The sequence below is a fragment of the Lepidochelys kempii genome, chromosome 3, assembly GCF_965140265.1.
Source record: "Lepidochelys kempii isolate rLepKem1 chromosome 3, rLepKem1.hap2, whole genome shotgun sequence".
Taxonomy (NCBI): domain Eukaryota; kingdom Metazoa; phylum Chordata; order Testudines; family Cheloniidae; genus Lepidochelys; species Lepidochelys kempii.
The window spans coordinates 127,229,447-127,254,573 of NC_133258.1; the positions used below are offsets into that span (position 1 = coordinate 127,229,447).

A 25,127-nucleotide genomic window follows, 5' to 3' on the forward strand; every position below is an offset into this window, starting at 1 on the left:
TGCCAACAGCTTTTCACAGCAGTTGATGCTTGGGTCGGCCTGGACCAGGGGTTGGCAACCTATGGCATGCGTGCCAATTTTTAATGGCACGCTGCTGTCTGCCGGGACAGCAGCGTGCAAGTAAAAATCCTGCCTGGCCTGGCCCACTCTTCTCTGCCCACCGCTCTCTCCTTGCAGGGCAGGCAAGCTTCCCCACCCCCACCCCCCGCCTCTTCCCCCAGTGTGCAGGGTTCCTGCCCCTCCTTCTCTCTCTCCCTGCGGCCGATCAGCAGACGACCCTTGCTACGGAGTGGGAGAGGGAAAAGTGGAGCCGCAGCGCGCTCTCTACTCCGGGGACCTTGGGGGTGGAATCGGCATATCCCCTCCAGCCCCCTGCCGTGAGCGCTCAGGGCAGGGGGCTGGGAGCACCTCCACAACCCCAGCCCACACCCTCCAGCCCTCTGCCCGGACCCCTGCATTCCCCTCATACACCTCCAGCCCTCTGCCCTGACCCTGAACCCCTTCACACACACCCAGCCCTCTGCCCTGACCCCTGAACCCTCCTCACATATCCAGCCCTCTGCCCTCACCCCTGCAGCCCCGTGCCCTGACCCCTGCACGCCCCCACAACCGCAGCCCTGACTCTGGCACCCCCCACACATACCCAGCCCCCCACCCTGACTCCTGCACCCCCCACAGATACCCAGACCCCCCACACCACATGCCCTAACTCTTACACCCCTCACATCCACATCCCCACCCTGAGCACCAAACAGGAGCTCCTGCACACACACACCCACATTCCCACCTGCACCCCTCGCACCAAATGGGAGCTGCCCAGGTAAGCACTCCACACCCCAACCTCCTGCCCCAACCCTGAGCCCCCTCCCTCATTCTAGCTCCTGGCCAGACCCTGTACCCCAACCCCCAGCCTGCTCCTTCACCCCCAGCCCATGCCAACAGGCGACCCCCAGGACTCTTGCCTGAAGTGTCTGGGGGAGTCTCATCAAGCAGAGAAGTGCAGGATCGGCAATGGGTTTCGTCCCCAGACTAAAAAGGAGCAGGACTTTCGTTTAAAGCAGCTCCTCATGGAGGCAGCTCTTAGCCCTCAGCCTCCTGTGGCGCACCAAGATCCGGCACCGAGTGTCTCAGTGCGCAGCGCCCTGGTGGCAGCAGTGGGACCGGCACCGTGGTTGGATTCTGATCGAGATCCGCGGCACCAGCGGTCCCCAGCACCACAACCGACATCATTGGCTCGGCACCACTCCCATTCTCCCGGCCAGAAGCAGCACCGGAAGCCAGAAAGGGGTGGTCCACCTCCGCAGAGACCAGCCTCCTTGGAACCGCCCGTGGAGACGTGTCCCAGAGGAGAGAGTCCAGGGGCACAGCCTACGGCCTCGGCACCATTGACTCTGGCCCCAAGGGGAGAGCCATTGAGTCCAGTACCGCTGGACTCCCAGACACGCAGCATGGTTGAGGTCCAGTTGCCATGTACCCCGGATACTTTTGCAGCTGCAAGGGATCTTATTGCCATGACGGCATCAGCATCCCCTCAGCCACATGCCAAGGCGCCGGGGCAAGCCGGTCCTGATCCACCCGTCAGCACCGTGGGTCGAGCCACAGCACCGATCCCGCTCTCAGCACCGTTCCCGCTCCCGCTTGCAGTCCCACTGCTGCTTGCAGTCCCGGCACCACTCTCCTTCGCGGTGCTGGTCGTACTCGCAGCACCGCTCTGACTCCCGTCGCCGGTCCCGGTACTGCTCTGCCTGCCAGTCATTGTGGAGGAGCAGATCCCGGACCCGACGCCAATCTCGACACCGGTCATCATCTCGGCCCAGATCCAGATCAAGGAGCCGTTCCATGTCTCAGTACTGGTCCAGGTCCTGGCACCGCTTCCCAGTGTCACGGCACTGTTCCCTGGTGCAGATCTGTTCGGCACCACCATGGCCCTCATGTTCCGCTTTTCGCTCTTCGGGATTAGAGGCAGGGTCGTGTTTTTTGGACCGTCGCCATTCAGACTATAGCTGCCTGGAGTCAGGGGCTGGATCTTGGCAGCTGCAGGGGCAGGGACCCGCTCAAGGGCCCAACTCAATGGCCGTTCTGGACGCCCTGGGCGTACCACAAGGCCCAGGGTGCTCCATCCGGGGCTTCCTGATCAGCCCCATCTGAGCAGCAAGTGCCAGAGGCTACCGCCAGTCAGCCCACCCTGGGGGGCACGGAGACTGTCGTGACTTCTCTCCCCACTACAGGACCTCCTCCAACACTGACTCCTGGTCCGGGCCCTGAGGTCGGTGGCACAGAACAGCTGGCCCCAGCTCCGCAAGAGGCCCGAGATGATCCTCTTCCCGCCGTGGCCGCCTCCTCCTCCTCCTCGGCGGTGGCAGGCACTGCAGTCTCGGGTCCCCCTCCAACAGACCTCCATGCCCACCACAACCTCCTGTGCAGGGTGGTACGGAATATGAACCTGCAGGCAGAGGAGGCAGTAGAGGTGGAGGACCCCGTGGTGGATATTCTGACCGCGGAAGCTCCATCAAGGGTGGCCCTACCCTTTATTCGGACTATCCAAACTAACGTCAGGACAACCTGGCAAACACTTGCATCCATCCCCCCGAAGGGGAGGGTCGTGAACTGGTAGATACACTTGCACTAGATGCTATTGAACTAGAATGCTAATAGTAGTAGTGCAGTTGTGGTAGCAAGCACTAGCTGCCCTGAGTACCAACCTGCCCAGACCTCGTGGGTACATGTAATGGACTGAGCACTCCAAAGGGATTCTTGAAGTACTCAGGGGTTGGATGTGCCTACCTCTAACTTGTACAGAGACCAGCGGTGGCCTGGAAGACTGCGTTGTGTTGCCACAGGCTGGTGGTTTCAGGAATCTGATCTACAGCACGCATAGACAAGATTCCCTCACATTAAGGGCAGGTGATGGGGAGATGCCTCACAACTCTGGGTACCCCTGGGAAGCTTCACAGTGGCACTGAATGATGTCTCAGTGATGTAAGCAAGGGCAGGTGCGTCATCTAAAATGAGAACATGGATGGTGCTAGTTTTATGGGCTGCTGCTCTTGCATTAAGCAACAAGAGCTTCAGGCTGTTTTCTTCTGATGCTCTGTTTAATGATGTTACAAATTGAGAAAATGGCTTCAGGTGTCTGTTTTTCAGTTTTATCCTAGTGCCTGGTGTTCTTAGGGGACATCTCCTCAACCCGGTGATGGTAAGGTATGAGGAAAGTGTGGGTAATAGGATTCAAGGTCCTTTGAAGGTGTTGGTGTTCCAGTTATCCAGATTACAGGGGCTTGGAAGTGTGGTGTTGTGCTGGATCAGAGCTGAGTCACTTTGGCAAGGTAGTATCATATCTCATTGGATTGTAGCTGCATGTTAGATAAGTGTTACAGGAAGAAACAAGACCTCAGCGTCCAGGACCATCAGCATTGCATGCAAATGTGGCAGCTGTATGAGTTCAAAACTATAATACTATTTGCTTAAAAATATTAATACTGGTTAAATCTTTTTTCATTACTCAGTGAGGAAGGTGATGTTCTAAGACCCCTGCAGCATAATTTAAAGGAAACAAAAGGGTGAGTCTAGCCCGGTACTGCTAACAACTGCAGTTTAGATGAAGAGTCCTGCAGCTGGACCTTTGAATATAGGTGGTAAAGATCAGCCACTCTAGATGCTGCCTTTTAAAAAGCCAATGCCCAAATCTTTAAAATGCCATGTTAATGCATCCTGTTTGTTTACTCTGATAGGGGAAACTGGCCCAGAAGGTATGCAATGAACTTTTGCCCATTCAAAATGGCACACACAAATGCACATTATCCCAGCCTCTGTGAAGCCTGTCATTTTCCCAAAAGCCAGTAAATTGCAATAGCATGTTCCTTTTTGCGCACAAACTTGTCTGCCTCTTTTAGTGCCAACATCTTTTGAAAGCCGTCAGTAACACAGCAGTCAGGAAATCTTTTTGAACCACATTCGTCAGTTTTCATCTTCCTACCAATACAAAACTTGCTGCCAGGATATATGCCTGAGGAACTTCCAAGTCTGAAAGTGGCTTTTTATGGTGTTGCAATATTTAAGTGATGTTTAGGGAAACAATGGTATCTTGGCATACTATTGTTCACTGAACTCTGCAGAGAGGTTTGATTTGGTCTGTCAGAGTTGGACTGCCTCACAAAAATTCAACTGGCCTATAATTATGATCCTGGCTTTCATTTGCCAGAAAAATCATAGTGCATACAAGTAAATGTCGCTTATTTCCTGCTTCTATACAGCTGCCACATTTATATTCCCCATCATAAAGATTTCATATGAAGTAACTACATAAAGTATTCAGCCTAGTTTCTGGATCCCTAAAAAGACATTTTTTGGATGCAGAGTTTCCTAATAGGTTTCTCATAAGGCAGTTTAGTACTCCATGAAAGAGCAAACAGTTACATGGATTACAATAGATAACGTAATTAGAGGAGCAGGTGCCAAAGCCATGTGAACTGCCAAAAGTATCTGGGAAAACCAAACTAATCCCACATGGAAGAGAATGAGGTATAGCTTTCCTCATGGAGTACTATCAGGATTTGGAGAATTATTAATTCTGTTCTGTATCTGTTCTTATGCTATGCTTATCCCCAACATGCCTTCCAGCTGTGCATTAAGCAAAATGACTAACATCTGTCATGTGTGTTCTCTCATCCTCTCTCCAGGGGAAGAAGTGTGTGCAGTGCAATGGGGTTTTTTTGAATTTTGTTTTAATATTGTGACAGGGTCAGGCCAGATGGCTACAGGAGAGTAATAGAAGGCAGATATATTAGCCCCAGGTTAAGTAGGTCCCTTTTCCCTGGGTAAGGTAACAGGGAAGGTTCCAGAACAACCAGGAACCTTCTGGAGACAATTAAGACAGACAGGGTGATTAGAACACCTGCAGCCAATCAAGAAGCTGCTAGAATCAATTAAGGCAGGCTAATCAGGGCACTTCAGTTTGTGGTGCGCGTGTAAGGAGCTGGGAGCAGGAGGTACTAGGAGCTGAGAGTGAAAACTCATACCGTTGGAGGACTGAGGAGTACAAGCATTATCAGACACCAGGAGGAAGGTCCTATGGTGAGGATAACGAAGGGGTTGGGAGGAGGCCATAGGGAAGTAGCCCAGGGAATTGTAGCTGTCGCACAGCTATTCCAGGAGGCACTCTAGACAGCTGCATTCCACAGGGCCCTGGGCTGGAACCCGGAGTAGAGGGCGGGCCCGGGTTCCCCACAAACCTTCCAAATCCTGGTCAGACACAGGAGGAGTTGACCTGGAGTGTGGGTTCACGAAAACGGCCAAACTGAGGGCTGCCCTGAAGCTCCAAGGTGAGCAAATCCACCAATAAGCGCAAGACCCACCAAGGTAGAGGAGGAACTTTGTCACAATATATAAACACACACAAATTACTATATATTTGTTAGGCATACAGAAGTACATGTTGCACTCGAAGCAGAAGGTAAGTGAGGTGTGTGATGGTCCTTTGTTCCTGTGAGAGTTGATTCCATGTTCTTGGAACAGCCCCTGAGAAAGCGCTGCCTCCTGCCCAGATCAGCTTCACCCATACTGTAGTGTGTTCCATTGTGCCAGAGGAGCACAGTTGATGACCACAGTCTCTATCTGAGTTATAGGGGATCTTCTAGGTATCCTGGGCCCAGGCCATTGAGCAACTTGAAGGAAATGACTGAGACCTTGAAGTTGACTCCATGTTCTTTAGAAAGCCCATGTAAAGAGCAAAGTACAGATCAGATATATTCACAGTAGTCCATGTTGCTTAGGAGACAAGCTGCAGTGGTCTGTACTAGTTGGAGTATCTTAAGGGCGAGGGCTTCATGTCAGGTGTATCACAGTGGTGTAGTCCTGATGAAAGTGAGAAAGATGTGAATAAATAAGGCTAGGTCATCATTCCTGAGGAAGGGATGGACTCTCATTCCCAACTGGAGAGGGTAGAAAGCATTACTCATGGATGCAGCTATGTAAGAGCTTAGCATCAGTGAGGAATCCAGGCAGCACTCCCATACTATGGACTGGACTGAAACTTTTCAAAATGCTTTCCTCAGCCCAGCTGCATCACCTCTGTCTTGTTCAGGCTCAGCTTCAATCAGCTGCTTGTTCAACTATGAGTCGTGCGGTCGTATATTGTGAAGGATAGGTAGAGCAGCTGGCACTTAAGTCCATGTCATCTAACCAGTTCACCCAGTGGCTGCATGTAGATATTGAATGGAACTGGAGAGATAATTGAGCTTTGTGGAATTCTACAAGTGAGAAGCTTAGTGGCAGAGGTGCAGTTTCTACTACTTTTTGGGTGTGTCCCTCCAGGAAGGATTCATACCATTTAAGCACACTACCCTGAGCCTGCTACCTTCCTCAGATGAGACAACAGTACTATATGGTCGACAGTGTTAAATGCTAGAGAGGTCCAGAAGAATGAGAATGGATGTCTGCCTTCTATCCACTGACAGGAAGAGATCATCCATCAGTGCCACTGAAGTGGTTTCAGTGCCACGTTTTGGTGTGAATCCAGATTGTGCCAGTTCTAGGATATTAGCTCCATTAAGATGAGCTTGAAGTTGGACTTTAGCTAGTTTCTTTATGAGCCTGGAGTTCTGTACCTATGGGCTTGTCAACACATATGTTGAAGTCTCCCAGGATGACAAGTCTGAAGTATTTCACTGCCATCAGTGATAAGGTATCAGTGAGCTCTTTTATGAACACTTTAGTCTGTGTTGGTCTTTAATTGAACATAAAATGTATGTTAGCTGTGGCTCTGGTTTCTGTTGCCACATGAGTTATGTCAAATGAACTTGTCTTACCTCAGGCACCTCTTGGATTTGATCAATTGGCACACAATTCTAGCTTCAAAGGAACTGTGCCCTTATCTCCATAACGTACAAGACATTAAGCACTGTGGGATACTTCTTGAGGAAAGCTGTTAGCCAACTGAAAAATTGTTTATCACATACCAAAGTGCCTAGATTTGATTGTACAATTGACATGCCAGATTACGCAGTGATGTTATAGCCATGTTGGTCCCAGGATACTGAGGTAGTATCTTTTATTGGATCAACTTCTATTAATGAGAGACAATCTTTCGAACTTGCACAGAGCTCTTCTTCAAAACCATGTAAGCTTGAAATCTTGGGTCTCACCAACAGAAATTGGTCCAGTAAAACATAGTACCTTGTCTCACTAATATGTCGGACTAAAGATTGTTGTGCTAAAACTTGTCCCAATTTTTTTAACTTTATATAGTCTGTTTTCCCTGATTCTGCTGCATTTCATAGGTAAACTGGAAAGCTGTAGGTCTTTTAAAAAAAAAAAGAGAGAGAGAGAGAATGGCTTACGAACCTATTAGTTATAGCACGCAATGCAGTACCTCATTTTACATATTGAGGAAAAGTGAGCGGTCATAATCTGAAAGTATATTTTTTAATATCCGTTAACATCTTTCAGCATGACATGACCAGAGCTTTTCCTGGGGTCATGGATACCGAGGCACAGATGTGCTCTTTGTGTGCGACAAGCTCCAAAAAGTGAAAACGCCCAGGGCAGGGCGAGGGGGGGGGGGGGGAGCTGTGCTGATTTTTCACAGCACCCTCTCCCCTGACCACAGCACAGTGGTCACGTGCATGACTGGAGCGACGGTCTAGGAGCCCCAGTCCCCTTCCTGCAGCCTGTGGGCCAAGGGCGCCGCCCCCCTCCTCTCCAAGCCCTAACTCGAGGGATGCAGGGGGCCCTTCCTCCAGCGCACGGACCCACGCCACTTTCAACAGGCTGAAGCGCGCCCCTCACAGGCAGCCCAGCGGCCCAGCCCGGACGCGGACCCCCCCTTTCTCGGCCCCAGGGAAGGCAAGGGACCGTCCCTCGTTTCCAGCTGCCGTTCTCCTGTCCCGGCAGGAGCCGGGGCTCCCAGCACTAGGCCAGCCCGACCTCCACGCGGAGCTGGGACTGCGCAGGGGCAAGGGCCTCCCGCGCGCGGCGCCCCCGGCTCCCGCCACTCAGCGAGCCCCGCCCCAGCGCGGGGCACCCGCCACTCTGCTCCCACGTGCGCCCCGCCTCCCCCCGCCGCGGCTGGATTGGCAGGCTGCGGCTGTCACTCATGACGAGGCAGAGAGCAGGCCGCGTGCAGCAGGTTCGGTTGAGCGGAGGCCGACCGTGTCAAGTGTCCTGATCCCTCCTCCCAGTCCCTGCGTGGCGCTCTCCGCCGCTGCGCCAGCAAGGGCCTTGGCAGATGCTCCCTAACGCCCGTCAGTGAGCGCTCGGAGAGCGCCCCGGTATTGTCACAAGCTCCCTGGCCGCCCGCCAGCCAGTGGGAGTCATTACCGCCTGCGGTGGGAGGGAGGACAAGCGCGGTCTCCGCAGCAACCGAAGCGAAGCCCCATGCCAGCGTCTGATTGGTCGATTCAAAGCGATTCCGTGCGCGTGGTGGGGATTGTTGGGTGCGCGCCGCGGGACCGCGGGGCGACGGCGGCAGGACGGGAGAGAGGATGCGGCCGGGTGGCGGGATCAGCCCGAGCTTTGTGGCCCAGCAGCGGATCCGGCAGCTGGAGCAGAAGCTGCGCGTGAGTGCGCTCCGCGGGCGGGGCGGGGCGGGGGGGGCCACGCTCGGGGAGGAGCCGGTGGCCCTGGCCCCTCACCTGCAGGGGGCTGGGCCGTCCTTAGTGCGTCATGGCAGCGATGTCATCACTCTCGCCCCGCCCCACCCGCTGCCTCCTCCTGGGCTGGCGCCCATGGGGCTGGTTGAGGGGCTGGGGCAGGGGAGGCGCCGCTGGGCCAGGTCATGGGGAGGGCCCTACCCAATGCGCCGTCCATTGGGGGTCTATTTCACGGTCATAGGATTTTTTTAAATGGGAACTGTCATGATTTCAGCTATTTAAACCTGAAATTTCATGGTGGGGTAGCCGTAGGTGTCCTGACCCAAAAAGGAGTGTGTGTGGGGGGTGGGGTAGCAAGGTTACTGAGGGGTGGGGTTGCGGTACTGCCACCCTTATTTCTGCACTGCTGCTGTCGGCAGCGCTGCCTTCCGAGCCGGGCAGCTGCAGAACCAGGGCGGCTGCCGGCCGGGATCCCAGCTCTGAAGGCAGAGCCACCGCCGGCAGCAACGCAGATGTAAGCATGGCCGGGTGTGGTGTTGCCACCCTTTCTTCTGCGCTGCTGCTGGTGGGGCATCGCTAGGGTTACCAACCCTCCAGGATTGGCCTGGCATCTCCTGGAGTCAGCACTGGTTTCCCGGTGACTACTGAAAGCAATCCAGGAGATTTTGATAGGCTATTTCAAGAAAATGACATTACGTCATGTTGGGGAAAAAAAATCTCTTGGAATAGCTTCAGTCAGAGTTGGCAACCCTAGCCACCACCTTCAGAGCTGGGCACCCAGCCAACAGCTGCCGCTCTCCAGTTCCCAGCTACGAAGGTAGCGCAGAAGTAAGGGTGGCAATAACCACAACCTCCCCTAAAATAACCTTGTGACCTACCTGCAACTCCCTTTTGGGTCAGGACCCCCAAATTGAGAAACACTGGTCTCCCCCATGAAATCTGTATAGTACAGTATAGGGGAAAAGCACACAAAAAAACAGATTTCATGGGGGGAGTGTGACGACGTGGGGATTTTCCCTTGTTATGTTGTATGTGAACCTGTGAGTCTTACTGTTGAGCCTATGTTAGTTTTACTGTTTTGCTTGAATACTGTCTGTGTCCCAGTTTCCCTGTGTGCTGCACCAATACCTTGGTGGTGGGAGTGGGGTGTGTGACTTTGGCTGAAACCTCTGGGCAGGTGAGGCTTCTCCAGCTGCCTGCATGTATGCTATGACCAGCCGGTGCCCTTCATAACCTGAGACCCAGGAGGGGGATGCGACCAGATAACTCTTTGGCCGGGAAGCGAGACAAAGAAGGAGGAGGAGGAGCAACGGGGGTGTCTGAGGTCGGGTCGCTGGAAGATGGCTGTCTGCTTGGGGAAACTGGAAGAGGGGAAGTCCAAGACATCTGGCCCAGGACTCCCCAAGATAGACTTGGTTGAAAGTCATTAATTCTGTGCTAACAAGCTCTGTTCTACTCTGTGTTCCTGTCAACTAATAAACCCTTCTGTTCTACATGCTGGCTGAGAGTCACAGCTGCCTGCAAAGTTGGGGTGCAGGGCCCTCTGGCTTCCCCAGGAGCCCCGCCCAGATGGACTTGCTGCAGGAATCACACAGTGTGAAAAGGGGATGCTGAATGCTCCAAGGTCAGACCCAGGAAGGTCAAAGCTATATAAGCTACTTGCCCTGGCGACAGTATGCTCAGAGAGAGGAGGCATGCTCCCCCAGAGTCCTGACTGGCTTCATACGGAGTAGTTCTAGAGCATTGCCCCAGTGACTCTGTGACAGGGAGACCAGATTTCATGGAGCATGACGTATTTTTCATAGCAGTGAATTTGGTAGGGCCGTAGTCATGGGGGAGGAAGAAGGAGAAAACAGGCGGGGGAGTGAAGGTGATGGGGCAATAAGGAAGGGTCCGGAGGGGGTGTGCAGCAGAGAGCCCCGATCTTCCCCACCATCCCGCGAGGCCCTAGGGAGCCCGTGGCACAGCCCAGAGGAGCTCCTCCTGGAGACCAGATCGAACAAGGGAATGCAAATAGGCCTCACAGTTGCAGGCTGCCCCAACCTCCCATTCAGTTTCTTCCTTCTGCTGGGATAGATGACCAGGGTCCTTCAACCTGACACATCCTACGGAGCTGTGCACCAGGGTCTCCCTCTCACCGCAAAAGGGGCAAGTGTTAGGGGAGTTTGTGAACCACATCAGGCAAATGCCTGTGCTCGGAGCCTCATGGAGGAGCTGCCAGCTAATATCCCAGGTGGCCTGTGGAGCTGGAAGCCATTGCAATACCACCCAGCGATGCACCCACCACAAGGAGCTGGGTCAAGGGAGTAGCTCTTGAGCAGATCTTCCTCTCTGTGGCCTCCCCGGTGCTGCTGCTCACCAGCCCCTGGTACTGTGTCCCCTGCTGGGCCTGGCCATGGGCAGCCTGGTTCAGCTGGATGGTCCTGGGGTCAGGGCCCACGTTGGGGGAAAGAGCTACATGTTCCTGCCTCAAGTTCCACCTGCTAAGGGCACCAAGACGAGATGTTGCTCACAGCAGGATTGTGCAGAAGTTCAAATATGCGCCCATGGGCTTTGCTGTGCTCCTGGGTGCTGCAGCTGCTTTGTGCTGGGATACACCTATCGGCAGGAGTGCACTAAGTTATAAACATATGCCTGGCAGCCTGCTCCCAGAGTCATGTGATAAGATCAGAACCTCAGTTTCCATTACAAGAAAGTGTTTCTAGCCCTCTTGGTTGCTAAGAAAAACTTGAAAACATGACCTGAATGTGATCAGTGCTGTGATGTCTGCCTGACTCTGTAGATGCCTCCAGCAGGGAGAAGAGCACTAGCCACTAGAGTCGTGGAAGATGCTACCTGGCCTCTTACTTATCACCTGAACAGATCAGGCTGCTGATGCTCTGGAGTGTCCTCAGATGCTCAGATTGAGATGCCGCACTAAGTATTGTAGGATTAATTCCCCTTTGATGGGGCTCAGATGCCTCATAGCCTTTTGTGTTCGAGGATCGGTTTGAGGACTTGAGGGGAAATGGTGACCATCATCCAAGCACGTTCCATTTGTGGCACCAAAATGCGCTGTCACTCTTGGCAGATTATGCTTTATACTCATCCTTTTCCCTTTCTACATGCTTTGAGTAGTAGTGAACTAATTTAAATGTTGGCATTGATAAATATCATTGCACATCTGTACTAGGATCACAATTTACCAAAAATTAGAATATAAAATTGAATCCATGCTGAGACCTTGAGAAACTTCTGATTCCCCAGATACTATGACTTTTTGGCATCTTCTGGCAATCGGAAAAGAGCAACATCATCTGCTTTCCCAAGCCATTTTGGCTGTGTAGAAAAAAACCCCTTGTGGTTCCAAAATTGGGAAATTTTCTTTGTGTCTGCAATGCTTACTTCTCTGCACTACCAGGAAAGTATAATCTGTACAGATCCTTGAAATACAAGATTGAGCGCATGGCTGTTCTTACTGTAAACAATAATGAACATAAGAACAGCCATACTGGGTCAGACCAAAGGTCCATCTAACCCAGTATCCTGTCTTCCAACAGTGGCCAATGCCAGATGCCCCAGAGGGACAACATCCTCTGGCAAGGCGTTCCCCAGGTTGACTGTGCGTTGTGTGAAAAAATGCTTCCTTTTGTTTGTTTTAACCTTGCTGCCTATTAATTTCATATGGTGGCCCCTAGTTCTTGTGTTATGAGAAGGAGTAAATAAAACTTCCTTATTTACTTTCTCCACACCAGTCATGATTTTATAGACCTTTATCATATCCCCCTCCCCCCCCCGTCATCTCTTTTCCAAGCTGGAAAGTCCCACTCTCCTCATACGGCAGCCGTTTCATACCCCTAATCATTTTTGTTGCCCCTTTCTGAACCTTTTCCAATTCCAGTATATCCTTTTTGGGATGGGGAGACCACATTTGCATGCAGTATTCAAGATGTGTGTGTACCGTGGGTTTATATAGAGGCAATATGATACTTTCTGTCTTATTCCCTTTCTTAATGATTTCCAACATCCTTACATACACATTTCACATTTCATACACATTGTGAGGAGAGTGGTCACTTTGGATAAGCTATTACCAGCAGGAGAGTGAGTTTGTGTGTGTGGTTTTTGGAGGGGGGTGGGGGGGTGAGAAAACCTGGATTTGTGCTGGAAATGGCCCACCTTGATTATCATACACATTTTAAAGAGAGTGGTCACTTTGGATGGGCTATTGCCAGCAGGAGAGTGAGTTTGGGGGGGGGGGGGGGCGGAGGGTGAGAAAACCTGGATTTGTGCTGGAAATGGCCCAACTTGATGATCACTTTAGATAAGCTATTATCAGCAGGAGAGTGGGGTGGGAGGAGGTATTGTTTCATGGTCTCTGTGTATATAATGTCTTCTGCAGTTTCCACAGTATGCATCTGATGACGTGAGCTGTAGCTCACGAAAGCTCATGCTCAAATAAATTGGTTAGTCTCTAAGGTGCCACAAGTACTCCTTTTCTTTTTCCAACATCCTGTTCACTTTTTTGACTGCTGCTGCACATTGAGTGGATGTTTTTTCAGAGAACTATCCACAATGATTCCAAGATCTCTTTCTTGAGTGGTAACAGCTAATTTAGACCCCATCATTTTATATGTATAGTTGGGATTATGTTTTCCAATGTGCATTACTTTGCATTTATCAACAATGAATTTCATCTACCATTTTGTTGCCCAGTCACTCAGTTTTGAGAGGTCCTTTTGTAGCTCTTTGTAGTCTTCCTGGGACTTAACTATCTTGAGTACTTTTGATTCATCTGCAAATTTTTCCACCTCACTGTTTACCCCTTTTTCCAGATCATTTATGAATATGTTAAATAGGACTGGGCCCAGTACAGACCCCTCAGGGACACCACTATTTACCTCTCTCCATTCTGCAAACTGACTATTTATTCCTAACCTTTGTTTCCTATCTTTTGACCAGTTACCAATCCATGAGAGAACCTTCTCTCTTATCCCATGACTGCTTACTTTGCTTCAGACTAGGGTGACCAGATATGAACTGTGAAAAAACGGGATAGGAGGTGGGGAGTAATAGGCGCCTATATAAGAAAATGTCCCAAAAAACAGGACTGTCCCTCTAAAAACGGGACATCTGGTCACCCTACTTAAGATGACTAAGACTAGACTAAGGGTTCTCAATCTAGGGGTCATGAGCGGGCTCTAGTGACCCTCCTTTTTTACCCTTTTCATTATTTTTAAAAATATTTCTAGCCTTATGATTGCAGAGACTATCTTGAAAAGGAGAGCTGAGCTTTAACTGATGCAGTGATGCCTGCATGAATCTGCAGACAGCCTGACACAGTAGCTCAGGGATTTTCAACCTAGGGGGCATTGCACCCAGCAGAGTTGCAAACATGTCATGGTGTCATAAACACCCACACTTTCCCAAGCTGCTGAACCAGCTAGGTTGGAAGGGAGTACGAGTATGGGAAAGTAGGTCTCAATATTGAAAAAAGATGAGAACCAGTAACTAGACAATCTAATAAATGGGAATTATTTATCCTAAGTGGTTATAAAAATGTATATTAAGGCAAAATATATTAATGAAAGTTTATTATATCACATCAACTTCTTACACTGCAATAGTTGTGCTGCTGAATAATAAGTGCATGATTGTCAAAAGATTATTGGTCTGACTACATTCAGAAATTATTATTTCAGTTTTATTGCTGAGGGTGAGGATGCAGAATCTAGTTTATCAGTTGTTTTTTCAGGCTAAAGAAGAAAGAATAGTTGTGCTGGAAACAGAAAATGCTCTTCTTCATCTGAAACTTGCAGAGGTAATTATATTGTCCGTGTTTAATCTCTTGTAAAGTGAGTGGAGATGTATCCATGTTGTTTGTGAGTTTGTGCTAAAACCCACCACCTAAAAAAAGAAGTTGGAATCCTTTTTCTCATTTTCAAAGTGTGTCATCTTCCTGTGGGGTAAGCTTTCGAAGGATGGGGGCACAGCCTCACTTTTTATGAGCACAAATTTTTGCTGGAAAAATTTTCACACTTTCTTTAATTGCAGGTGCAAATCAAGTAGTCAGACATGCAAATACTAGAATACTTGCCTGTAATTTCATGCCTTCAAAAATGAACTGAGGGAGTAAACATGCACACCAAATTTGAGCACTTTCACACTGAAATACCTGATTTCTGCTTGCAGTTGAACTGGATGTGCAAAATGTAGGTGCAAATTTTGAGGGGGCAGTTTACACCCACAAAAAGGAGGCCACTCTTTTCAAATATTTGGCCATAAATTGGTTTCAGGAACCTGCATTTTATAATTAATGGGCTTATCAAAGATGCTCTATTGAGTGTCTTCATGATATTTGTGTACATACGTGTCTTGTGTTGGAGGGAGTAAAACTAAATGTCATATAAGCAGTTGGAAAAGCCTAGCTATGGCTAAACTAATCCACTTTGTTTCATCATACTGCTGATCAGAAGGGACAACTATTTCTGGAGCAATTACTGAAATAATGAACAGTCCTCATAAATAATATTTTGCCTCTTCAAAGCTGGGTCTTCAGAGATTAAAAGAAATTTGAGAAGTTGTTTTTTGAGCAAGACCAGGACTGGCTGTGTGGATTAGAGGTAATAGTGACCGTCAGTTGAGAAATTCTAATCCAGGCTGAGTCATTAAATCGCTGTGTGACCTCAGGAAAGCCACTTGCCCTCACCGTGTCTTGGTTAACTCTGCTGGATGAAATTGGATTTAACTAAAAAAATAAGAAGTTCTGACTGCAAGCCAGATGGTGCATCTGAGATGACTTTTGCTGGGTACACAAAAGAATACTGTATTTTATTTCATCAAAATATATTTCAATTTTTTTTTTGGTAGCATTTAGTGAAGATATTCTTAGGAATTTGAACTGACCTTTTGATCTCAAGCATACAATATGGAGATTATTCTAGATAGTAAGATGCATCAGAGGGCAGAATGTGTCTTGTAAACAAAATACCCTCCTCCAGAGCCAAAGCCAGTATGAGGACTCGTCTACATGGTGTTTAGTCTGCACAAAGAATTTTATATTTTAGTTTGCACTCGTGTGTCATGCATTAACTGGCTCATGTGGCCCTTGCTGGCTCACACTGGAAGTTCACTGGTGTGCATTAATGCAGTCCTGTTTCAAACAGTACTATATTAACGTGCACTGGGGAACTTTTAGTGTGTGCCAGCAGAGTCTGTGCAAGTCAGTTAGTGCAGGACATGCTAACAAAGACTAAAATTGATACCCCTCTTCTGTGAACTAAACATTATGTAGACAAGACTGAGTTTTTCAGTATTCTGCCTGTAGAGCTGATCAAGCAGGCAGTCTGTCACAAATCTAGTCATTGCTGCTAGAAAAATCCATTCCAGAGTTTCTCTTGTTAATTGCCAAATATATTGCAAGGCTGGAGCAGATAAAGGTATATGGAGAGCACCCTGATTGCACCACAAGCAGGAGGAATCATTGCCAAATGGTTCGTGTCAATCAAAATATCTTTTTACTTAACTCTCTTAACAGCAGTGCAGGTACAAAGCTATGTATAGAAAAATATAATGTAATCTGTGGTCACGGGTGGTTTCAGCATTTTCATGATAAACTTCAGATCCTTTCCTCCTCGTAAAGTTTAGGGAAGGGACCGCTATTCGGTCTTACAACCTTGAATAGCATTCCCATTTTTCCCCACTTTACTTTTTCTTCCCCTAATCTGAAAGCCCCCAGTAGAGCTGGTGCAAATGTTTAAACCCTCATGGAAATTTTCAGGGAAAATGAAAGATTTTTTTTTGAGGTTTTCATTGAAATTTTCCATGGGAAATTTTGAGTTTTCAGTGGTTTTGGCTGAAAACTATCAGATTTTTGCCAAAAATGGGAGTTGTAGTGCTTAATGGGAGTAGCAGCTTGTTCTTTGTGCCCATTGTCCTCTGTGGACCAGGATCGTCAGCTGGACTACAGCTCCCATGATGCATCAGAGTCTCCCTTATTTGGTGAGGGGAAGCTGTGCAACATGGAGTCCCTGGTTGTGGTGCATTATGAGAGAGCAATGCCCATTTTTGGCCAAGGTCTTTTGAGGAAAAAAGGAATTTTTTTGCAGAAAGCGGATACTTTCCACGAAAAACGTTGTTTTACTGAAACCCCAGCCCTACCCCCATGTCACTTTTACTCTTTGACTGGACTCTTAAGAAACCATGAGTGCCACTCCTTTGAGTTAAATGTTGGCCTGTCCAGTGCACTGGCCCAGAGGCATAAGGGGGTGCAAGCTCCCTTGTGCCAGCTGTCTGCATCATAGGCAGCAACATGGGAGGAGAAGTGGGCTTTGCAAAGTGGTTACTGACCCTCTTTTGCTCAGGTGGTTGGGTTGGGGGTATAGTGACACCTCCACTCCCACCCTGTACTAGCCAGCACAGAGGAACGTCTATACTGGATATAGATTTGGTGAAGTTTGCTCCCTCCTGGGAGCAGTGGGATAACCAGGAGGAAGGTTGTGGCTCTCTGAGCCACAGGACTGTCTACACACATTCTTGTGCTGGGTTTAAATAAGCAGGTTTAGTTAAACCATGGACCCTTGTGAGTGAACACACTTATATCACCTTAAACCTGTTTGTATTGGTTTCTTTTGCTCCACAAATAAATTGATACAAACGAGATTTAAATCACTTTAAGGGTGTCTACCTTCATAGCACATTGATTTAACCAAATTGGCTAAAAATCACACAGTATGCTGCCCTTTATCTGCCCCTTACTTAGGACTTGGTGGTGAAGGGGGACTTAAACTACCCAAACATCTGTTGGGAAAATAACACAGCAGGGCACAGATTGTCCAATAAATTCTTGGAATGTATTGGAGACAGTTTTTTATTTCAGAAGGTGAAGAAAACCACCAGAGGAGAAGCTAGATTTGATTTTGACAAGTAGGGTGGAGCTGGTTGAGAATTTGAAAATGGAAGGCAACTTCGGTGAAAGTGATCATGAAATGATAGAGTTCATGATTCTGAGGATGGTAGGAGGGAAAACTACACAATAGAGAAAATGGATTTCAAGAAGGCAGACTTTAGCAAACTCAGGGAGTTGGCAGGTAACATCCCTTGGGAATCAAGTCTAAGGGGAAAAACATTTCAAGAGATTTGGCAGTTTTTCAAAGAGACATTATTAAGGGCACAAGAGTAAATTATCCCACTGTGTACAAAAGATAGGAAATATGGCAAGAGACCACCCTGGCTTAACCCAGATCTTCAATGATCTGAAACTCAAAAAAGAATCCTACAAAAAGTGGAAACTAGGTCAAATTACAAAGAGTAAATATAAACAAACACCAGTATTTAGGGACAAAATTAGAAAGGCCAAGGCACAAAATGAGGTTGAAGTAGCTAGATACATAAAGGGTAATAAGAAAACATTCTACAAATACATTAGAAGCAAGAGAAAGACCAAGGACAGGGTAGGCCCCTTACTCAACGAGGGGAGGAAACCATAATGAAAAATGCGAAAATGGAAAAGTGCTACATGATTATTATTATTTTCAGTTTTTATCAGAAAGGTTAGTAGGAATTGGATGTCTAACATAGTGAATGCCAGTGAAAATGAAGGTACGATCAGAGGCTAAAATAGGGAAAGAACAAATTAAAAATTACTTAGACAAGTTAAATGTTTTTAAGTCAACAGGGCTTGATGAAATACATCATAGAATACTCAAGGAGCTGACTGAAGAGATATCTGAGCCATTAGAAATTATCTTCAAAAAGTCATGGAAGACAGGAGATATTCCAGAGGCCTGGAATAAGGCAAATACCAAGCCAATCTATAAAAGGGGGAATAAGGACAACCTAGGGAATTACAGACCAGTCAGCTTAACTTCAGTACCAGGAAAGATAATAGAGCAAATAGTTAAGCAATCAATTTGCAGACAACTAGAAGATAATAAGGTGATAAGTAGCAGTCAGCATGGATTTGTCAAGAACAAATCCTGTCAAGCCAACCTAATAGTTTTCTTTGACAGGGTAACAAGCCTTGTGGATAGGGGAAAAGCGCAGATATGGTATATCTTGACTTTAGTAAGACTTTTGAGACTGTGACTTATCACCTTCTCATAAACAAACTTGGGAAATGCAACCTAGATGGAGCTACTATAAGGTGGGTGCATAAAGAGTTGGAAAACCATTCCCAGAGAATAGTTATCAGTGGTTCACAGTCAAGCTGGAAGAGCACTTCAAGTGAGGTCCCTCAGAAATCAGTTCTGGATCAAGTTCTGTTCAATATCTTCATCAATGACTTAGATAAAGGCACAGCGAGTACATTTATAAAGTTTGCGGACAATACCAAGCTAGGAGGGGTTGCAAATGATCTGGATAAACTGGAGAAATGATCTGAAATAAATAGGATTACATTCAATAAAGACAAATGCAAAGTACTCCACTTAGGAAGGAATAATCAGTTGCACACATACAAAATGGGAAATGACTGCCTAGGAAGGAGTACTGCAGAAAGGGATCTGGGGGGTCATAGTGGATCACAAGCTAAATATGAGTCAACAGTGTAACACTGCTACAAAAAAAGCAAACATCATTTTGGGATATATTAATGGGAGTGTTGTAAGCAAGACACAAAAAGTAATTCGTCCCCTCTATTCTGCGCTGATTAGGCCTCAACTGGAGTATTGTTTCCAGTTCTGGATGCCATATTTCAGGAAAGAGGTGGACAAATTGGGGAAAGTCCAGAGAAGAAAAACAAAAATGATTAGGTACTGTTTTTTAGACCTTTATGAGGGAAGACTGAAAAAATTGGGCTTATTTAGTCTGGAGAAAAGAAGGCTGAGGGAGGGGACATGATAATGGTTTTCAAGTACATAAAAGGTTATTACAAGGAGGAGGGAGAAAAATTGTTCTCTTTAACCTCTGAGGACAGCACAAAGCAATGGGCTTAAATTGCAGCAAGGGCAGTTTAGATTGGACATTAGGAAAAACTTCCTAACTGTTAGTGGTTAAGCACTGGAATAAATTGCCTAGGGAGGTTGTGGAATCTCCATCATTGGAGATTTTTAAGAGCAGGTTAGACAAACACCTGTCAGGGATGGGCTAGATAATACTTAGTCCTGCTTTGAGTGTAGGGGACTGGACTAGAAGACCTTTCGGGGTCCCTTCCAGTCCTATGAAAAAGCCACAGTTTAGTTCTCTGTGTTTTTTCCTAATCAATCGTGTTTTTAATAACCTTACTATTTTGCCAGCATGCACTGGAGGGGTCATTTTTGAATAGCAGAAAAAATGTAGTTCTCTTCCACTAAAAAACAAAACGAAATAAACATTTCTTCTAAATATTTCTTATTTTTGCTTGAAAATATACATGAAGGGATATGCTCAGATAGAAAAAATATTTTAAAAAGTTCGTTCTTTACCGGTATTGTTAATAATATCTTAAATTATTAAAACTTAAAATTTAAAAACTGCGTATTACTTTATTTTATTACTTCATGCAGTTTGCTTTTGTTTGCCTCCTACTAGGGCCCTGATCCTCCAGTTACTTCCATGAGGACACCTAGGTCTGCAAGCATGAATCTACTGCTGCCAGGTTTTGGACAATGCAAGTAAACTGGTCAGTTTCTCTTCTATTTGTAGTCAGTTTTACTTTCAGCTTCTCCTGGGTAACACAATCCTACAAATTCTGGGTGGCAAACACTTCAGGGGAATGATAAATCAAAAGAGGAAACTGTTTGCATAGAAAAGGTCATGAGAGTATTTCTAATAAATGTAAAACCTGAAAGTGAAATTGAATAGAAGCTGACTATAAAGAAAAAGTGAAACTGACCAAACTATTTTTATTGTCCATCCTGAGAAAAATAGAAAAAATAAAACAAGCAGAATTATACAGCAAAAAATAAATTAAATGTTTGAAATGCTCTTAATTTTAATAACCTCAAACATTCTGAATAACATAGCCCCAAATCTTGCAAAGACTTATTCATGTGCTTAATTTTGTACATGAGTAGTCCCATTTACTTCAGTAGGACTATATATGTGCATTAAGTGAAACGCATGCATAAGTCTTTGCAAAAATGGCACCTGAGAGATTTGAATCTTGGGAGTCCTTTTATAAAATAGACTAAAAGAAAAAATTCCATGTGATCAGTATATAGGAGCTGTCACAATTTCTGGCTAATCAAGTCTATCATAAAAAATATGAATTTATAAAATGGCTTTTGTGCATCCCATAGACAATCATGCAGCTTTCATTCTACTATATTTCTAGTGTCCGGTAGCCTTTTTCAAAAAGTTCTGACCTGCAGTACTTTAGCTAATGCTTAAAAACTGGATGACTTTCAGATCAAAAATACCTTTGTGAGTATCCTTTTAAATATCAACGTAGAAAGATTTGTGCTGAGATATGGAGGAATGAAGATTTTCTCCTGGGGTATTTCTGAGCTGGAGTTTTATGTTTACCTGCAGTTTTGAGAACTCTCAAGAGAGCAGTCAACCCTTCAAAATGCAGGAGAATCTCTCTCTGCCTCCCATAGTACTTGTTGCTCCCAATTGTTTACATGTAAAAAGAGTAATTGATTACAGTGATTTGAGAGTACTAAATAAATATGAAAATTTAGTTGATCCTCTGTTCCAGCAGTTGTCAAACTGTGGTCCATGGAGCCCTTACAGAGGGTGGAAAGCTGGTTAGTCACATGAGCCCAGATTCTTAAAGGTATTTAGGCACTGAATGCCCATTGGAGTTAGGAACCTTAATACCTTTGAGGATTTGAGCTGTTAGTGCTTTTTCTTCTCCTTGTTGCCAGTTATTAAATTTCATCAAAATAAGATTTTTTTAAAAATTACATATTTTCCTGCCTTCCTTTGACGTGTAAGCAATTGTTGTAGCTGCTCCAGGAATGTTATGTGTTTGTGTGGATCCTCCTATTTCATTATTGCAATCCTGAATAGGAGGAGGAGTTCTGCTCTAGAAGATAATTTTGCTATTAATATGTGGTCCATACTATGAAAAAGTTTTGAGAACCTCACCCTGCTTGGATAAAAGATTTTTTTGGAGAGCATAAATCATTCTTATTTATGTTTTTGTTTTGTTTTGACAACAGAAGTTCACTGAGTGTCATGTTGCTCTTGTTGTCTTCCATGTGTCAGCTGTAATTGAATCTTTGGTTCCACCATAACTGTCATGGCAAATTAACTGAATTAAATCAATCCACTGTCTCATTGGTTTTAGTTCTTTATTTTTACTAGAAGTCGTATTATTGCACTCTATCCTGCTATCTTAATTTAAACTACTGGGAACTGCAGCCACAACTCATTTATAGATTGAATTAACTGGAAAGCAAGTTCCATGGTAGATAGAAGTGTACTCTAGAAATAAGAAAAAAGAGTACAAATACTAGTTAAGAATTGAAAGGTGTCAAAAGGTTATGGGGGGGAATTGGAATAAGACATATTAGCTAGCTTTAGTGGTGCCATGAATGCTTGTAAACAAGTGTGATGACTGAAAAGTGATTTGTTTTTTTATATTATTCAGGATATTGCTCTGCAGAATTTCACAAGTTCTCCTCTGCGTAGATTTCATTTTGTAGTGATCTTCAATATAACAAAGGGTTATCATTTCAGTTCAGTTACAAAATCCATTTTTTTCTTCTTAGTTTCCCATAATTTGGGCATAAAAATTGCTTTTGGATTAAGTTTACACTTTAGATTTTCAATGTTAATTTTTCTATACATCCTAAAAAAATTGGTTTGGCCACTTTAAACTGAGGGCCTAGTGTACCATTGTATTATTTGATGTTTACATGAATGTCACTCCACTGATTTCAGTGAAGTTCTGGTGGTGTAAAACTGGAGTATCACAGTGGTAAATCAAGGTCTCAGTACTTAATTAAATTGCTTCACTAAAAATAGGTTTCAGAGTAACAGCCGTGTTAGTCTGTATTCGCAAAAAGAAAAGGAGTACTTGTGGCACCTTAGAGACTAACCAATTTATTTGAGCATGAGCTTTCATGAGCTACAGCTCACTTCATCGGATGCATACCGTGGAAACTGCAGCAGACTTTATATACACACAGAGAATATGAAACAATACCTCCTCCCACCCCACTGTCCTGCTGGTAATAGCTTATCTAAAGTGATCATCAGGTTGGGCCATTTCCAGCACAAATCCAGGTTTTCTCACCCTCCACCCCCCCCCCCCACAAATTCACTCTCCTGCTGGTGATAGCCCATTTGGATGGATGGATGGATGGATGGATGGATGGATGGATGGATGGATGGATGGATGGTGATAGCCCATTTGGATGGGCTATCACCAGCAGGAGAGTGAATTTGTGGCGGGGGGGTGGAGGGTAAGAAAACCTGGATTTGTGCTGGAAATGGCCCAACCTGATGATCACTTTAGATAAGCTATTACCAGCAGGACAGTGGGGTGGGAGGAGGTATTGTTTCATATTCTCTGTGTGTATATAAAGTCTGCTGCAGTTTCCACGGTATGCATCCGATGAAGTGAGCTGTAGCTCACGAAAGCTCATGCTCAAATAAATTGGTTAGTCTCTAAGGTGCCACAAGTACTCCTTTTCTTTTTTCAATAAAAATGAAAATCCAAGAGAAATATAATCCAATATAAAACACAACTGAAATAATAGTAGGAAGGTGTTTATAGTGACATAAGCCTGGCAATTCAGATAGTAGGCTGAAACACCTTCTTTAACCTATTCCATTGTGCCTATGGATTTCAGAACATATTGTATGATTTTTAATGTCATCTGCTAATTGACAAACCCTGCAATAATTAGCCCTCTTGTTTGGGATTAGAAAAGGAGCATTACAACCTTCACTCCCATTTTTTAGTTTTAGTTTTATTTGGTTAAGGTCTTTAATATTACATTTTCATAGTTTGAAGGAAAACTATTATAAAATTTGGTGACTTGTGTTAACTTTTTTTTTTTTTTTACATAAAGCTGATGAAGCATTGTCTTTTTTTTCCATAATGGATAAAAAATAATCTTATTTGGTTATTTTTTAAAATATGGTTTTCAAAGACTGATCTTCTTTCACTACTGCAAATATGAAATATACTGTATTAAGAGATGGCATTTGGGTGCCTGTGTTCTAGTCCCTGGCTGGTGCTAATGTTGAAATCTCCTATGTTAGACCAAAACATACACTTACAGAGTTGTGAATCTTCAAAGTGACATTCTCCGTTTGTTTTTTTTAACAGTTTCGAGGGTTGATTGGAAGAGACACTAATGAAGTGGCACAGCTTAACTTTGTTCATGACAAGCAACAGAACTTGTGTAGAAGCACGAGCTCCATTATAATCCAGGTTTATGGAGCAATACAGGTAAAGAATCTTAGTAATAATGCAGAGATACTCAGTGCACCGAAGCAGTCAAAAATATGTTAAAAAAGAAACAGTCCGTTCTAAGTCTAAGACAGTATGCTAATAATTTCTGAAAGATAAGCCTGATCCTAAAAACCTCTGCATGTGACGCTCCTATCAACTTCATCAGCAGTTCCCCACATGAAGGGCTTGTGGGAACAGACCCATGAGCAGTCTATTTATATTTTATTGGTTAGTGTATGTTTGTTTTACAGTACCTAAAACATTTTCAAGGCAATGAAAACACTAGAGCTGTCCACCCAATTGTATTAAAATGTGTTATACCTCTGTTAAAAGGTACTGACTGCAAACAGGCTGTAAAGCTGTGGGTTTCTCTCAAGGACACTTGCAGATGTCAGCTTTTTTAGAGGAACATGAGTCTCTAAGTTGATGCCTAAAAGCTTGTATAAAAGGAGTGCATCTGAACTGTCTTTGAAAGAGAAATAACAGAAAAGAGGACTGTGGTGTTTTATAAATGAAGTGTGCTAATCATTAGAATGACGCTTCATAGAAAATCTTGTAATACTATTTTAAATTTTAGGTTAGATAGAATGGCAGAGCTGATTGGGATGCAACACATTTGGATTGTGATGGCTTTCTATCAACAAGGAGATAAATACATTACAAGAGGCAAAAGCTGTCCAGATACAATTCTAAATTACCTGTATTCCTAGAATTGTCACTGAAAAACACTGGTTTTCTTACCCTGTTGTGTTCTGTAGCTTTTCGGAGGTAAAGCTGCAGTAGATTTTATTTTTTTAACCTTCAGTACAAAGTCTTACCATTAAAAATTAGTCAAGTAATTAATTCACAGTGAAAGGCTGACTGTGTAGTACTAGTAATATCAAAGCGCCACAGAGTAATACTCAGCACTTTCTCATCTTCAGAGGGCCTTAGAAAGTGTTAACCATCACCACACCTCTGCGAGGTAAATCATTATTAATCCCATTTTACAGATTGGCTAAGTGCCTTGTTGAAGAGCCTAGAAGGAGATTTCCTGGCTCCTAGTCTTACAGTCAGACCACACTTCTCTCTTGCATTTAATTTATTTTTACTTATTTCAATTTTTGACTGTCAGTCTAAGATGCTCTTGGTGTTAATGTATTTTAATAATAAAAAACATTATATCCCACACTATAAAGGAATCTGATTTTTGTAAAATGCATCTTCTTTCATATCAGAAGAAGTGGCAA

The 25,127-nt window shown here is 45.3% G+C and overlaps 1 protein-coding gene across 2 annotated transcripts in view; it reads left to right on the top strand.

Annotated features, from left to right (window-relative positions):
• The first annotated feature begins 8,102 nt into the window (after window positions 1-8,102).
• KIF25 (kinesin family member 25) overlaps window positions 8,103-25,127 on the top strand; it is a 71,395-nt gene continuing 54,370 nt past the window's right edge. Inside the window, exons 1-3 of one of the 2 annotated variants that reach the window (XM_073337945.1) lie at window positions 8,104-8,555; window positions 14,323-14,388; window positions 23,773-23,895. In XM_073337945.1, the coding sequence (XP_073194046.1) occupies window positions 8,481-8,555; window positions 14,323-14,388; window positions 23,773-23,895 (264 nt within the window). In that variant the 5' untranslated portion in view covers window positions 8,104-8,480. Of the gene's footprint in view, window positions 8,556-14,322; window positions 14,389-23,772; window positions 23,896-25,127 lie in introns of both variants that reach the window. The other variant, XM_073337946.1, reaches the window with a different exon arrangement.